Source organism: Electrona antarctica, assembly GCF_951216825.1.
Source record: "Electrona antarctica genome assembly, chromosome: 8".
Lineage (NCBI taxonomy): Eukaryota > Metazoa > Chordata > Actinopteri > Myctophiformes > Myctophidae > Electrona > Electrona antarctica.
Window position 1 is genome coordinate 11516146 of NC_136789.1, and position 17258 is coordinate 11533403.

Below are 17258 nucleotides of genomic sequence, written 5' to 3' on the forward strand. Positions count from 1 at the left end.
CCTCACAACCAACTTATGCACATGATGCCCTAGGCTGCCAAAGATAAAAACTAAAAGTTTACATCTGTAGCCTAGCTGTGATATGGTCTGCACTAGCTGCTGATACTTCAGCACTTTGGTACATACACACACACACGCACAGGTGCTTGTCTGCACATATTTCACACGCGTCAAGGATACATGTACAGTACGTAGGGAATATTTCTCTCACCTTATCTGCATTGCAGGCCTTTATGTAAGTACACAGTACAGTATTTAAACGTTCCCAGGGGCATCACCCAGACACTTGTTCCTGTTCTGGAAGCACCAAGGTAAGATCTCTGCTGCTCTCTTAACTATGAGAGCTTTTCCCTGTTCTGCGTTTATTAGGTGCATTTATTTATACTGACTGAGATTCAAGATTTGTATTGTATTGTATTCTACTGGTGTGTGTATTCAAGTTTCTTTATTAAGATAAACCCCTTGAGATGTACCAGGGTCCCAACATAAATGCATGCCACGGTCGTTACATGTAGACAGAGCAGACAAAAACTAATCATATGGACAAAACAAAAACAAAACCAACACATCCAATAACCATTGTGAACCGTGAACCACATCATGGCATAACATCCAGTAATAGAACACATTGAACTATGTTCAATACAGTGGGTGCAAAAATAAAATAATAGTATGGTGGTGGCATATGGTATAATGGCTGCCTGGCTGGTATACCGATAACAAGAACATACAACTTCAAAGTAAGAAGATAGTGCACGATGCTGTACGTTTAAAAACTGGGAATGAATCTGATGTTAGCCAGTAAATTACTCCAATCTGAACCAATCTGAGCTTTGAAAAAAAACGCATGCTTACCAATTTAAATTGTTGTACTTGTCTGTCTGTCTGTCTATCTATCTGTCTGCAGGTCTGTTCCAGTCATGTTTGTGTCGAGGTTCTCCTGGGCTGTTTTGGCCCTGTTGCTGGTCACGTCTGCCTGGGCTGAAGAGGTTCAGTATGAACACACACCCAAATGATTTCAACATAATCACATTATTTCTTGAGTCTAGGAATTGCAAAAGAAAAAAAAAATACACACAAATTATGCACTGTTATCACACTTTTAATTGTGCATTTCATTCATGTATTTCTCTTTTTCCACCCATCACTGTGGCTGTCTACAGGAAGGTAAGGCATCTATACTGTATGTCTCAGTACATCATATCATGTTATGTGCATGTCATTCATAACAAGTACTGTATCAGTGGTTCCCAAACTTTTCAGCCGTGGCCCAAAACTAGACATTCCCCCGGGACCGAAACTAGTGAAAATAGCAGATCGGCCATTTTCACTACTCACTACTCTAATTCATGGAATTTCTTAGATTTTTCTTTTATTTCTTCATGAAATTACTGAAAAACAATCATTGAATTTAGCTTTTAATTCATGAAAAGTTTAGCTTTTTTGGGAATGTTTTTTGAAAATATTTTGAAATAATCATAACTAAAAACCAAATGTAGGAAGCAAAAAATAAGGGGAATGTTTTGGGTCCCCTTATTTCCCTTATATGTTTGGGAAACAGTGCTGTACATGATATGAATATTGTAGCTGTAAACATCTTCATCAATTGTGCCTAAAATGTAGCGTGGCATTAGCCAGACTGATGACGTGGCTTCACGTGGAGCAACCACGTGGAGCAACGTGTGAGTGAATCCACATCATCAGTAATGCCACTAATGCCAGGCTACCTAAAACAGACATGCCAATAGGGATTAATTTCACACTCATGTCATGATATCGATACGTAGAATTTTGAAGTAACTGTACTTTACTGGAGTATATTTTCAATACCTACTCCACTGCATCTCAGAGGCAAACATTGTACTTTTTATTCCACTCCAATTATTTGAAAACTTTAGTTACGTAGTTGAATGAATAGTTGAATGAATAGTTGAATGAGTTTAGTTACTTTAGTTACTACAAGTTCACAACGTGTCGCATTTTCAAAAGAGTTTTATACGTTTTGGAAAACTCGGGACATTCTGTATCCTGTGCTTTTTTCATTTGCGTTGTGCAGATGCTGCTGTCATTGAGGAGGACACTTCTGCTGAACTATCAGTAGGAGAGATTCTGGAGAGAGCCAACAGAAACCGAAGTATGCAACACACAACACAATTACACACTATGACTTATTTGACACCAGTGGTGGAAAGTACATTACAAGTACATTTACTCAAGTAATGCACTTACTTTTGAGGAATTGCTAATTTAATGGAGTGTTTCAAAATTTCAATACTTTTACAACTACCACTACAATGATTTGAAACCGTTACTTTGTGATTATTATTACAGAACATATATTAACCACTTCAGCCCTATTTAAAATTTGAATACCGAACTACCGAACAATCTATTTCTACAATATGGTATTGAAAATGGGAGTACTTCCATCACTGCTCGACACAACTCAGTTCAACAGGATACAGTACAACACCACAAAACAGAACATAACATGAAACAACAAACATGACAGAACAAATGTCACTTGTGTGGTAATCTCAATAAATATGTTGTTAATAATAATAATAATAATAATAATAATAATAATAATAATAATAATAATAATAATTGAGCCAGTTTGAGCCAGTGTGTAGAGTAGACTGACTCTATTCTTGTTTGATGTCTGTTTCTGGCCAGCACATGGCACTTTGGATATGCATGCTTTATATATTAACTTAAGAGTATAATTAACATAATCATTATTATCATTATACTATTATTATGATTATTATTAATTAATGATATGTTTGCACTGTCCAATTACACACTTTTCCCCCCATGGTCATGTGACAGTCCGTGACACTGACGAGCCTGAGCTGGTTGAGCTAGACATCGCTGTCTACTCGGAGGCAGAGAAGAATGCTGATCCCTGCACCTCTAATGGCTGTATGTGGCTGAAGTGGACCGACGGAAAGGTCTACATACCTTACTACATCCAGAACCAATACTGTATGCACCACGGGTTTACTTCCTTCCTTTACTTTATTAAATGTATTACTTTATATATACTCATGTATTAACTCAGTGGTTCATATATATATATATATGTGTAAACATATATATATTCATATATATATATATATGAACCATATATATGTGTGTGTGTGTGTGTGTGTGTGTGTGTGTGTGTGTGTGTGTGTGTGTGTGTGTGTGTGTGTGTGTGTGTGTGTGCGTGTGCGTGCGTGCATGCGTGCGTGCGCGTTTGCGTGTGTGTGTGACTGTGCGTGCGTGCGTGCGTGCGTGCGTGCGTGTGTGTGTGCGCTAATACTGAAACACTAATATATAATCTTTATTTCAGACAGAAGTTCATAGCACATAAAATTAACATACAATAACATAAGAGACATATAACATGGGAAAAGGATAAAAGTAATAATAATAATAAAAAGAAGTACAGGTAGTGCAATAAAAGTACTATAGTGCCATCTTACCTAATCAGCAGCAGGCTGCTGAGTCAGTGTTTGCGCAGCCTGGACGTGACCCGGTGACAACATAGGGTTTGTTTGTGCCACTATCATAGTGGCACAAACAAACCCTATGTTAGATGAAAAATAGTATAGTATGTATAGTGTATAGTATGTAACAACAGCATCATAGTGGACACTATGATGCTGTTGTTAAACACTTCCAGGAGTTGCATAAAATTGTACATCAGTTGCCTTAACAAATCCTGACATTGCCAACAGAAGTAAACAACTGACTAATATCTAACAGACTCCAGTGTAGATAATTGTGATAGATTGGTCTCAGTTCCTTCTACAGGTAGTAGGCTATACCAGCTGTCTCTAAGCAGGCATCCCTTCCATGTGGTTTAATAAAGTTGAAGTGAACCTGAACTTGTTCTTGTTGTTGTCAGCCTCTCGTGAGATTGCCATCATCGAGCGTGGTCTGGAGTCCTTCTCCTCGTTCTCCTGCATCCGTTTCAGACCCTACAGGAACGGAGACAGCGACTATATCAGCATCGAGAACAATAACGGGTAGGACACCACCTTTTCATGTTTACACTGGTTTACAATGGATGAATGTGACACGTCTTCACACGTGGTCTGGGGCGATAGTTTTAAAATGTTCATTCGTTTTTGAAAATGTTATTACCTTTTCACTTTCTTTTTTCAATTGCAGTTATTTTTTAGTTTATTTTTAAGTGGGTTTGTTAGTTTAGTTTGATTGAGTACCCTATTGGAAACAAGTGTAATGCTTAATTGGGTCGTCCACTCACAGTTAACAGCCTTTGTATTGAGTTTGTGCTTGAAATGTACTGTAATTCTGCAAACTGTTAATAAATTCTTCAATCAATCAATCAATCAGGCTAGTGGTTATATTAAGATGTTTGGTTTTAGTATAGTATGATTGATGACCAGGTTGTCTGCATGTGTCTGTGTTGCTATAGTTGCTACTCATCCATTGGCCGTCGCGGAAATGGTCAGACGTTGTCTCTGGCTCGTCAGGGCTGCTTGTACCACAACACCGTCCAGCACGAGCTGCTCCACGCCCTGGGCTTCAACCACGAACAGACCCGTAGCGACAGAGACAACCACATCCGAGTCGCCTGGGAGAACATCATCGAGAGTAAGAAATATAATGACTAAATCATCATTGGTGGTCACTTAAACCAATGGTTCTTAAACATTTTATGTCAAGGATCCCCAAATGTATTGAGCCACGGACACCCATCTGAAAATCTTTTGTGCCAGGAACCCCCATACAAGACTTTTGTTGTTAAAATGTTTCCAAAATATTTCGGATTAAAAAATCCTCCAGTGAAATCATTAATCCTTTTTTTCAGACATGAAACACAACTTCAACAAGAAAAACACGCTGAACCAGGGCACTGGTTACGACTACATGTCTGTCATGCAGTACCATAAGTATGTATCATTCACTGTTGTCTGAATTGCAATGCTTTTCATCTGGATAAAACACTGTTGTAAATCTGACAACATATACATAGGGTTTAATGACTTAAACACTACATAAACACTATAGTTCATTGGGGTCCCCCAGGGCTCTAGCTTTGGTCCACTATGTTCCATCTAGTCCAGGGGTCTTCAACATTTATCAGGCCAAGGACCGCTTAGCTGAGAGAGAGAGATGAAGCAAGGAGCCCCACTACATATTGGATTCATGTTAAATGTGTCTTTTCAGACATTTAACGACTTAAATGTCTCAATACTTAGTAAACTCTGTACTTGGTCTGAACTCACGTTTCTAGTGTTTGTCATGAAACAACTGAATCATGCGAGTCCAGCTGAAAACTGAGATAGGAGACCTGTAAGGCCAATGATGTAAAAGTGATTTTAAGCAGTTACTAGACTTGCTCAGTCAGCTAGGATAAACAAATCGGTGTGTGTGTGTGTGTGTGTGTGTGTGCGTGTGTGTGTGTGTGTGTGTGTGTGTGTGTGTGTGTGTGTGTGCGTGCGTGCGTGCGTGTGTGTGTGTGTGTGTGTGTGTGTGCGTGTGTGCGTGCGTGCGTGCGTGCGTGCGTGCGTGCGCGCGTGATTTCTTCAGGACTGCCTTCTCCAAGAACAACCGCCCCACCATGATCCCCATCCCCAACAGCAATGTGCAATTTGCGACGGCCACCCAGATGGGCAAGAGCGACATTGACAGGCTGAACCGTCTCTACAAGTGCTGTGAGTACGCTGGCTAAGCCGAACAGTTCGCAGATTTTTTTTGTCCCTTTATTTTTTGTTTCCTACATTTTGTTTAATTATTATTATTAAAAAAAACACGCTGAAAAAAAAGCAAAAAATGTCATGAATTAAAAACAAATGTAATGATTTTAGATCATATATAGAGAGACATAACATTTACAGAATGTTGCTTTATGTTTTCAAATATGATTTAGGCTAATATATTATTGGTTGTGTTGACTGTACAACTGTAACTACATTGGACTCAACTGTTTCACAGCGAGCAAGTACACCATCACATGTCATTATTTAATTGACATGGCAATAAAATAATCTTGAATCTTGAATCTTGAATGTCTCGTTGCTAAACTTCACGTCACAACTTTCTTTTCCGTGTCGTTTAGAAACAGCAGAGAACTTGTGAACTTCCTCCACCATGCAGAGCAGACTGATGAAGGAACTCTGCTTGGAAGTACCAAACGCCACTTGAGTTTTTCATCAACAATAAACCTGATTCATGAAGCATAAAACATTTGTTTCTGCCTTATTATTCAATGAAATTATTTCATCTTTATGAAGCACGAAACTGTGTGCAAACCTACCACTGGAAAAACGATGAGTAGGCCTACTCCTTGTATGTCGTTGCTGTCGGGCAGAAACCCTCAATATCTATATTCTAATGTTTTGTGTTTCTTCGTAAATGAATGAATGCCCTATAGCGGCACACAAAAGCTTCTTGTTTGATCTCCTTGTAGATCTGCTACTTTTTCTGTTTTTGAATTTGAATCCAGTTTGAAAACAGTTTTGGACATATTGAGATCCAAACATCAATATAACTTAGGAATGTTCAGATATTTGAGGCCAGCCCTAGTATGTACAGTATGTACCAAACTCACTGCATGAGGAAACTCACTCATTCAACAATCTGCATCCTTATTTGTAAAACACGTTTTACATTGTGAATTACATTCACCTATTCATGCACCAATAGCAGAGGAAACCATGCAAGGCACCAACCTGCTCATAGGGAGCAATTAGGGGTTCAGCGTCTTGCTCAAGGACACTTTGACATTATTAAATACTGGGGGAGCCCGGGTTCGAACTGGGAACCTTCTGGTTTGGGAGCCACTGCCGACCCTTTGTCTTAACTCCTGTACAAAATGGACAGCTATAATATGCATTCTTCTAAGTGTAGAATTTGATACATTTTCAGACACTGTTGGAATAGTAGCATGGATTTACACTGTACTGTGTATTTTTAAATAACATTTTTGTATTGAATTTTTACGTTTCCACATAAAGATGAATCATAAATGTATACAAATAAACTTAGACAAACTAGAAAGGTATAAATTAAAAGCACAATACAATAAAACAGGGAAAAAAAGAGGAAATGGCAAGCAGCACATACACAATACAGTCAGTTATTCATTAGGAAAAACAAATGTATACAGTATATACACACAACACACATGGGCACATCAGAAGGCAAATTGCAAGAGTACAGCTGGGGCTCTCCTAGAGTAGATAGATCCCTGGGGCATCTTGGGACATTCCCAGAAACAGTGTATATACGTACCAACCGCTTTTTTGCATTTAATGCACAATGGGGACCTACTGGGATCGATTTTATTCAAAATTTCAGGTGTTCTGTGTTGTCTATGAATAATCCTATACTGCATCTGAACCTGTTGCATTCAGACCAACAATCTTCATCGTACTCAGTTTGAAAGTCCTTTTCCCATTTCATCGCCACACCATCAATATTGTGTTCGTCGTAACTCAGAAAAGTATCATAAAAATATGAAATCAACCCTTTCTTTTTAGTATAATGCATAATAGAGGCCTCCAAGGGACCGAGACGAGGCTCGTCTCGAGGAAACTTAGTGTCATTATTGATAAAGTGGCGAGCCTGTAAATAAGCAAAGAAATCTCTCTGTGGGACTCCAAATGAGTTCTTGACCATTTCAAATGACATGAAAACACCATTGACATCAAACAGGTTTCCTATAACTCTAATACCTTTATGATACCATGACCGAAAAACGGCACTCCTGATTCCCGGGGCAAACGGTCTATTACCTATGAGTGGTGTCAAGTATCAGGACATATTCTTCCTACCCGTAAAAGCTGCAATATTTTTCCAAATCTTGATTGAATTTGAGAGTCAGATGATTTAGAATGTAATTTGTGTATATTTGTGAGTTCAGCTAAAAGTACATATAGGGAGTACATTCCCTTACCTCGGGGTTCTGGTCCACCAGTAAGAAAATCATGAACCCACATGTCGTACTCATGCATAGTACGTCGAATATGGCAGGCCCAGTTATAATATAAAATATTCGGGAGTGCCAATCCCCTACTGTGTATTTGTATATCTTCAACTTGAATGTTTGTTTTAATTCAGTGTAATTTACGTCATGTGTAATAAAAGAGGAGCTCACGTTTCTAGTGTTTGTCATGAAACAACTGAATCATGCGAGTCCAGCTGAAAACTGAGATAGGAGACCTGTAAGGCCAGTGATGTAAAAGTGATTTTAAACAGTTACTATACTTGCTCAGTCAGCTAGGATGTGTGTGTGTGTGTGTGTGTGTGTGTGTGTGTGTGTGTGTGTGTGTGTGTGTGTGTGCGTGTGAATGCCCGATTTTATACTTTTTAATATTTTGTCCTAAAAACTAGCAAAAGCCAAAGCCTGGGTATCGAGGCTAGCAAAAGCCAAGCTTTGCAAATCAGCTATTTTCACTATTTTGGTAGTGGTATTCATTCAGTTGAGAGACAAGCCAGGTGGCCAATCATGTGATTCTATCTCTGCTCTGTGGGCCGGTGTTACTCAAGGATTGGACATTTCACATGTGAGACACTTTCTGGGCCGCCAAGCCCAATCCATTCCAAGCATTAGTTTGTTTTTGTTTTTTTACAAAAAACACTCCTTGGGCTAAATTCGGCCATAGCCACTTGCCACCAAATGTGATGACCTCATCACATTTGGGATGACCTCATCACATTTGGGATGACAGCTATGGCCGTTTGCCGGACTATTATATTACGGCCAGCTGCCGTTCTATTATATTATCATCACTTTACCCAAATACAGCTCAAGTGGAGTTAGGCAGAGTTTTGACATTCCAGTGGAGTTAGGAGGTTTAGCCAGAAGCACCTTTTAATACTTTTCATTGGTTCAATATTTGTAAAATCCACACACAGATGTAAAGGGTGTTCAATAGCAGTGATTTAATAAAAAAAAACATTAGAAAAATGGACATAGCTGGTTTCTGCCCGACATCAACGTTATCTATCACAATGTGCCATTGTGATATATCATTGGTTGGCCCGCTGAGCCCAGTCCACCACTGACATTATAGGCTACATTATGTCTAAGTGTGCATTAACATATGTGGATTGTACTCAATAAAGACGCAGGAGCGCAAAGCAGCTGGCCAGATGTACTGTATATGGAGAACCAGGATGATTGGAATCAAAGATGGAGGACTCGTCTGAGGGCGACCTATAGTGCACACTTGTCTGGTGCTTGTCTGCACATATGTGACATTTCACACGCGTCAAGGATACATCCAGTCCAGTACGGACGGAATATTGCAGCTTCAGCATATTTCACCGTTTCCTCTCATCTTTCTTATCTGCACTGCAGGGCTTTATCTAGGCTACTGTAAGTAGGCTACAGTATACAGTATTTAAAAGTTCCACCCAGACACCTGTTCCTTCTGGAAGCACCGAGGTAAGTTCTCTGCTCTCTTCACTATGAGAGCTTTTTCCTGTTGTGCGTATATATTAGGAGCATTTATTCATACTGACTGTAGAGATTCAAGATTCACATTGTATTGGTATTGTACTTGTCTGTCTGCACTCTGCAGGTCTGTTCCAGTCATGTTTGTGTCGAGGTTCTCTTGGGCTGTGTTGGCCCTGTTGCTGGTCACGTCTGCCTGGGCTGAAGAGGTTCAGTATGAACACACACCCAAATGATTTCAACATAATCACATTATTTCAGAAGAATTTGTGGCTGGAGTCTTACTCTTGATTAGGAATAGCAAAAGAAAAAAGTAAAATAAAACACAAATGATTAAGTACTGTTATTAAATCACACTTTTAATTGCAACATTTCATTAAAAGTATTTCTCTTCTTTTCCACCCATCACTGTGGCTGTCTACAGGAAGGTAAGGCATTTATATGTCTCAGTATTGTGTCACGATAATTTCACGCTACGATACACAATATTGGGCTCGCAATATTATTAATATTTATTATCAACATTGGCCATCATCTCCAGTTTAAAAGTGCTAAATGAAGCACATACCATAGATTACAAAAGTGTTTTACATACAAAAAGAAACAATACAAGCTTAAGGATCAAGTGAAGTGAGTTCTCATTATAAACCACATTGTTTCAGAGGACATAGACACCAATAAAAAATATAATATAAATACTTCATATTATTGTCATCTGAACGCTACCAACAAAGTGTAGCCTAGTTATTAACAATGTATTCATTTCTGAATTGTTCAATATTGTCCACAATAGTTTGGGCTTCCAAATCAATATCACCTCAGAAAACACAAATTTGCATACAAAGGCATGTTCTTCATGTTTTGCTCCCCAGTTCTTTTAATTGGTTCCGATACCTTAACTTGCCTATTTGATTGATTTTTGTGTAACAGTAATTTGATCAATAATAATTATATAAGTAAGTATTGTAATGTTGTGCAGATGTTGCTGTCAATGAGGACGATGACGACACTCTGCTGGAGAGAGTTAACATGGATCTGAGTATGCAACACATGACACAACACAACACAGTTCAACACAACACAACTCAGTTCAACATGATACAGTACAACACGACATGATACAACTCAGTTCAACACAACACAGTTCAACACAACACAACTCAGTTCAACATGATACAGTACAACACGACATGATACAACTCAGTTCAACACAACACAGTTCAACACAACACAACTCAGTTCAACATGATACAGTACAACACGACATGATACAACTCAGTTCAACACAACACAGTTCAACACAACACAACTCAGTTCAACACAACACAACTCAGTTCAACATGATACAGTACAACACGACATGATACAACTCAGTTCAACACAACACAACTCAGTTCAACATGATACAGTACAACACGACATGATACAACTCAGTTCAACACAACACAACTCAGTTCAACATGATACAGTACAACACGACATGATACAACTCAGTTCAACACAACACAACTCAGTTCAACATGATACAGTACAACACGACACGATACAACACAGTTCAACACATGATACAGTACAACACGACACGATACAACACAGTTCAACACATGATACAGTACAACAGGACACGATACAACTCCGTTCAACATAATATCAGTAAGACGCCCTGAGGGCGAGAAGCGTGTCTTGAGTGTACAGGGTTTGAGGTCAGATGATGAGGTCAGATCAACATATGGAACCATAGAGTTAGGTCTGAACTGATTAAAGTTGTATTTGGCTATGCATGGGTATTTACAGTACATCCACATGCAGCTCCACTTCTACGTCTGTGTCTGCAGCCACCCATATCATGATATTAGACTGGATATATGATGATTTTGGATATTATATTTTTCCCGATAGAGATCGGATCGGGAAAAATCGGTATCGGCAGATCAAATGATCGGAATCGGATCGGGAGCAAAAATATCAGGACATCCCTAAATGCGATCTACGGTCACAACAAGACACAAGACAACACAATTCAAGTTCAACACAACACAGTTCAACACAACACAGTTCAACACAACACAACTCAGGAAAAAAGCGGAGATCCGGGCACACTTTCTTTTTTTTCCCTCCCCTCTATGGGGAGGGAGAAAATAAAAAAAAGGAGGTAACTTTTATAAGGTAAAAAAGTTAAGTCTAAAAGTAATAATGGAAGTGTGTAGACTCTATTCTTGTTTGAACTTTGAGTTTGAAGTCAGTTTCTATCCAGGACCTGGCACTTTGGATATACAATATTATGGATGCTTTTTTTATTTGTAGCTGCATGCACTATGTAACCTTCTTCTTCTACCCCAGATTTGGTTTCCTGTGCAACCACCCCAATTGTATAAGTTATATTGTATTAACAATAACGTAGGTACTCTACCATACAGATTGGTCAAAATTACATTTTATTCACACAAAAAAATGAGTGCCGCTTTAATAGATTATTAACATAATAATTATCACAATAATAAGTTGTTATTATTATTATTACAATAATTATTATTTGCACTGTCCAATAACACAATTTTTTCCCTGGTCATGTGATGTGGCAGTCCGTGACTTTGATGAGCCTGAGCTGATTGAAGGAGACATCGCCGTGGAATCAGAGGCAGAGAAGAATGCCGATCCCTGCACCGCTGGGCGTTGTCTGTGGGAAAAATCGACTGACGGAATGGTCTACGTCCCTTACTCCATCAAGAACGACTCTTACTGTATGCACCACTTGTTTATTACCTTATAACATGTAGCATTACTTATGACATGTACACACATACATGTAACCTTTTGTACCAAACTTATTGCAAGCCACTCCAACATTTGACTGTGTGTGTACACACTGTCTATTTCAGCTAGTATTGGGTACCGAAATTCAGTTCCAAGTAGGAACGCATATTCTGACTCGGACTTGATTTGCGGGACACTGTTTGTGCGGGACGTGGGACAGACGGTCAAATTTCGGGGACGGGTCGGGTCACGGGCAGAGCCATAGAGTAAGACAGAGTTACGCAAACTCCGTTCACTTAATGGGGCCAGTCCAATGGGGGCTCTTCTACATAGACTTCTATTGAATGGGGACAACCGGAAGTATTGAATGGGGACAACCGGAAGTTTACGGAATGCATTGGAGTCTATGGGCTCGCGCGAGTACATGAACCACGTGACCGTGCTGTTTTCTGCCCCCTCACCCTCAGTCAACCCCAGCAGCAAGTGCTACTAGTAGCAACATTAGCGCCTCACCTTACTGTCTGTCTGTGTAGGGAAGTCCTGTCCACACACGGCGTCTGGTTTCTCTTGCCGTGTGTGTGTTGCACGCGCGTAAGTGCGAGTAAATTAACGAATAAATAAATAAAACAGTTGAATAAAGGAGAAGATACTCTAGTCTATTCATTATGTCTTAAATGTATATGGCATAAAAGAATAAAGCTTTTTGTTAAATAAACATTTGACCTTATACCATTTGGGAATTGAAGTAGGGAATGGCTAGGAACCGGAATCGATAAGCAGAACCGGAATCAGTTTCATAAACATCCTTATGATACCTATCCCTAATTTCAGCACAAATATGTCTATATATATTAATGTCAGACTAGAAGTCCATATCAGGGTACCGTATCAGCTATGACAGAACACTTATCCACTCACCTTAGATTGCGTTTGGCTCCACTGCTATTCCTGCCCCACTTACTTCAACACCTGGGTAGGCACCGCTCACTTCACACTGGGTGTGATTTTTTGATCCACTGTGGTACATCCGGCTTTGTCGAGTGTGTCGCGTCTACATGTACAAAATTGGCCCATGTTCCAGGGAGGGAAGCCGAGCAGGGAGGGGGATAATAGTCACTGCACGTAATCCTACGGACTGGGGAGGCACCTGTCACCTGTCTACGTCCTCCTCACTGGTCAGTAGATTACGTCCTCCCGGTGGGGGCTCCTGGTCAGTAGATTACGTCCTCCCGGTGGGGGCTCCTCACTGGTCAGTAGATTACGTCCTCCCGGTGGTCAGTAGGATTCAACTCCAGTGACAACACAGACGTGTGTGGGGAGGAATCAATTGGTGACTAAAGCATTTAAACATTTACTGAATCACTAATATCTAGACGTAAAATGAGACTCCAGTCAAGATAATTCTACGTATGTGATTTATTTTTCCAGTTCCTTCTATATGCTACTATAGCTGTTTCATGTTGTTTAATAAAATTGAAGTGAACTTCTTGTTCTTGTTGTCAGCCCCTCGTGAGAAGGCCATAATCGAGCGTGGTCTGGAGTCCTTCTCAGCTTTGTCCTGCATCCGTTTCACACCATACCGCGACGGTGACAAGCACTGGATCAGCATCCAGTCCAATACAGGGTAACTTTATTTCCTCAGAAATCTGTAAGTTTCATTCTGAAGATTAATAAAACATTTTCTGTATGATTTTAGTTAGTTTAAGCTAGTTTTGTAAACACACAAGTTTCACTTAGTTATCTTTTTGTCAGGTGAAACCTTACATATAACAGCTCATGTCATGAAATGTAGTTATCAATGGGAGTCCCACCCCATGCCGCCTAAGCCAATAGGAGTCTGACCCATGGAAAGGGGTGTACAACGGAGACAGCGTTTGTTTCACCTGACAAATATGACTATGTCATCATTTCTTGTTTTGTAAAGCCTTGTTTTTGTTTTTATTTCAGTTAACTAAAATGTTTTAATACACCTGGGGATTCTCATCTCGTTTACATTCAGGGTCTCCAAGTATGACAGTAAAATAATCCTGGATCCAGGATAAATGTAGTGGTTTTGAGACACACATAATCACATATGGGTATTTGCAGGCGTGGTCAAGTCCATTACCTAGGTGTCCCACGTGCAAAGCCAACATCTTAACCACTAAGCCAAAGGGATATCGCTATGACTCTGGGAGATATTAGACTTTTTGAGACTGTTTTATGTCCGAAACCACAAAAAGGAGACAAATCCACACAAGCGCCACCTTTGTTTGCACCTCCAACACACTCACGTGACGTGGATTCCCTTCCCCTGTTCACACATAGGCTACTAGGTTATGTGTAGCAGAGTGGCTCAGAGCCTCTGCCTGAAGAGAAAAAGTCTAATATCTCCCCCGGCCAAGGAAGATTATTACAGTAGATAGATAAGATATTTGGCTTTTGTTTCCCCTCCCTGGTATAGGAAAGGGCAATAGGGCATTACACATGGCTTCACCAAAAACACATGACATTGGCATCAATCTCGACCCAAACTCCTGGTGGTCCCCAAGACCAAGCACAGAACCTGGGGCGATAGGGCCTTTTCTGTTGCTGCCCCATCCCTGTGGAATGCACTCCAGAAAACACTATCAAAGAAGCCCCCATCCTCCTATCCTCCAAAACCACCCTGACTTAATAGACATAGGCTAGCCTTTTGTTTGTGTTTTTCCTAATACAGTTGATCTTTTTTTGTTGTTTTCTCCTCTCCCCATGTGTCTGGGTAAACATATTTGGGAAAAAGCGGTAGGCCTATATAAAATTGGAGATATTATTATTATTATTATTTTTATTATTATTACCATTTTCTTCGCATGTGCTGCTATAGTTGCTACTCCTTCGTGGGACGTCGGGGACCTGGTCAGAAGTTGTCTCTGGGCCGTCGTGGCTGCTTGTACATGAAAGCCATCCAGCATGAGCTGCTCCACTCCCTGGGCTACCACCATGAACAGGCCCGCAGCGACAGAGATGACCACATCCAAATCATCTGGGAGAACGTCATCGAGAGTAAGAAATATGACTAAAATCATCATTGGTGGTAACTTAGACCGGACATATCATCAAGACCCGAAAGAGTATCTTGAAGAGCATCTGTATTTCTATGCTACACCTCCAGTAAAATCATTCCTTTTTTCAGACAAGAAAGCCAACTTCGGCAAGAAAAACACCAACAACCTGGACACTTCCTATGACTACAACTCTATCATGCAGTATGTGAAGTAAGTATCATTCACTGCTGAATTACAATGCGTTGTGAGCTTGCAGATAGGCTATTTTCACTGGCATAAAACACTGTGAATCTGACAATTTGTTTTATCATTTAAACACTACATACTTAGTTCATTGTCTAGTCTACACCAAATCTCTTTTATGAAAAGAGAAAAGCATTTTCTGCAAATGGTTCGCCCCAGAATAGGCACAAGAGACTATTGAAGTGGTTAATTGGTATGGTTATGATCCAAAGACTCACTTCATTCACTTTGGCTCCTTTCCCACCGGGTTGAACCGGTTGGGTTTTTTTCCCCTGCCTAATATTGAACCAGCTCAGCCTCAGAGTGTTTCCACTGAACATGAATTGGTTCAGAACCCTAAAAGTTGGTTCGGAACTGGAACAGCACCAAGGTTCCAAGAATCTTGTGCAGAACCAGTTCTAGAACCAAAGTTCTTTTGGTGGAAAAGGGGCCTTGCTTTGAGTCTTCAGCTGTCTGCTCCACAGCAACCCCCAGGCCCAGGATGTGTTGAAATGAGACTCGTTGGTGCCTGTGTGTGGCGTTGTAGTGTCCATTTTGACTGGGATACCATCCCGAGTCCTATATATCTACATGTGGGAATGCGGGCGTTTGGCTAGATCATGTGGGCGTTTGGCGAGACCGTTCTGGTGAGTTTTTGATGATTAGTTCAAATGGTTGAAGGACCGCTATCGCTTCCCATGCTCTATAGGGCAAGTCACAGATTCCGCGCTCTAAGCCACAGTGGCCGGCCACAGCACTCCTCGAAGTGGCGGCTGGCTTTCACTGGCCGGTGCTGTGAACAGGCCTGGGAATGGACAGGACAGACAGGATTTCTGCAGCTTGTTTCTTTTCCTTTTTTTTATCCAATGATTTTCAATGTCAATTATCTAATGTAATCCTGGGCGGTGGGTGCTACACTCCCTCTGCCAAACTGAGGAGAGCAAAGGACTGACCTCATGCTTGCTTCAATGCATGATGAGGAGTCCAAGCCACTTCTTTTCACCTGACAGAGGTGAGTTTCTCCGGTTGGACGTAGCGCCTGGAAGGAAAACGTTATTCCAACAAGTGCCTTTCCCCTCCATCAGGCACCCCGGCTGGCCGCTGGCCAGGGGGAGGCAGTATAGAGACCAGGATTACTGCATTTTTTTTTTTGGGTACCTACCCTAGGGGACACGAGGAGAACATGCAAACTCCATACAGAAAGGCATATACAGCTCCACACCGTGTCCACACACTGCCGGCTCGCAATCCCGGGAGACTCACCAGAACACAAAAAGACAAAAACTATGTATCTGTTAATTTTTATGATTTCAACCATATACAAACTACTTCACATGAACAACGGTGTAATAATTAAGAGATTTGATGTGTATACAGATTTACAAATAAAAGTGAATGCGTCGGAAAGGTATCCCAGGCAGTCACAATGACATTATGTAATTTCTTCCTGTTTCAGGACTGCCTTCTCCAAGAACAAGCAACCCACCATGATCCCCATTCCCGACAGTAATGTGGTGCTGGGGAAGGCCAAACAGATGAGCCAGAATGACATCGACAGGCTCAACAGGCTCTACAAGTGCTGTGAGTACGCTGGCTAATACGCTTTAATGGCCAGTAAATGTCCTAGCCGTTTCCTTCACGGTTGTAGGAATAATTGTGCTTAGGGTTGTCCCGATCGGACCGGATGATCGGAAATCGGGGAGCCAAAAAACGATAAAATAATAATAATAATTGTAGATCAGCTATTTACCGTATTTATTTTTGGGTCCTTTGGGAGATTTTCTTTTGGGTCTCGAGCAAAGAAATGTGGGAATCTACAGACTCTACAAGTACTTCTA

The 17258-nt window shown here is 40.5% G+C and overlaps 2 protein-coding genes across 2 annotated transcripts; both read left to right on the forward strand.

Moving 5' to 3' along the window:
* Positions 1-1121: 1121 nt before the first annotated feature.
* LOC306928100 (hatching enzyme 1.2-like) lies at positions 1122-17018 on the forward strand (the record flags this gene model as incomplete). Its single annotated transcript, XM_079508020.1, has 7 exons — positions 1122-1167; positions 2057-2134; positions 2833-2988; positions 3896-4016; positions 4430-4608; positions 4826-4907; positions 16877-17018. 7 exons carry the CDS (start codon positions 1122-1124, stop codon positions 17016-17018), a joined length of 804 nt encoding a protein of 267 aa, XP_079364146.1.
* LOC306928017 (high choriolytic enzyme 1-like) lies at positions 5579-15412 on the forward strand (the record flags this gene model as incomplete). Its single annotated transcript, XM_079507936.1, has 5 exons — positions 5579-5672; positions 12001-12159; positions 13676-13796; positions 15018-15196; positions 15327-15412. The coding sequence occupies 5 exons, from the start codon at positions 5579-5581 to the stop codon at positions 15410-15412; spliced, it is 639 nt and encodes a 212-aa protein (XP_079364062.1).
* Positions 17019-17258: the final 240 nt, after the last annotated feature.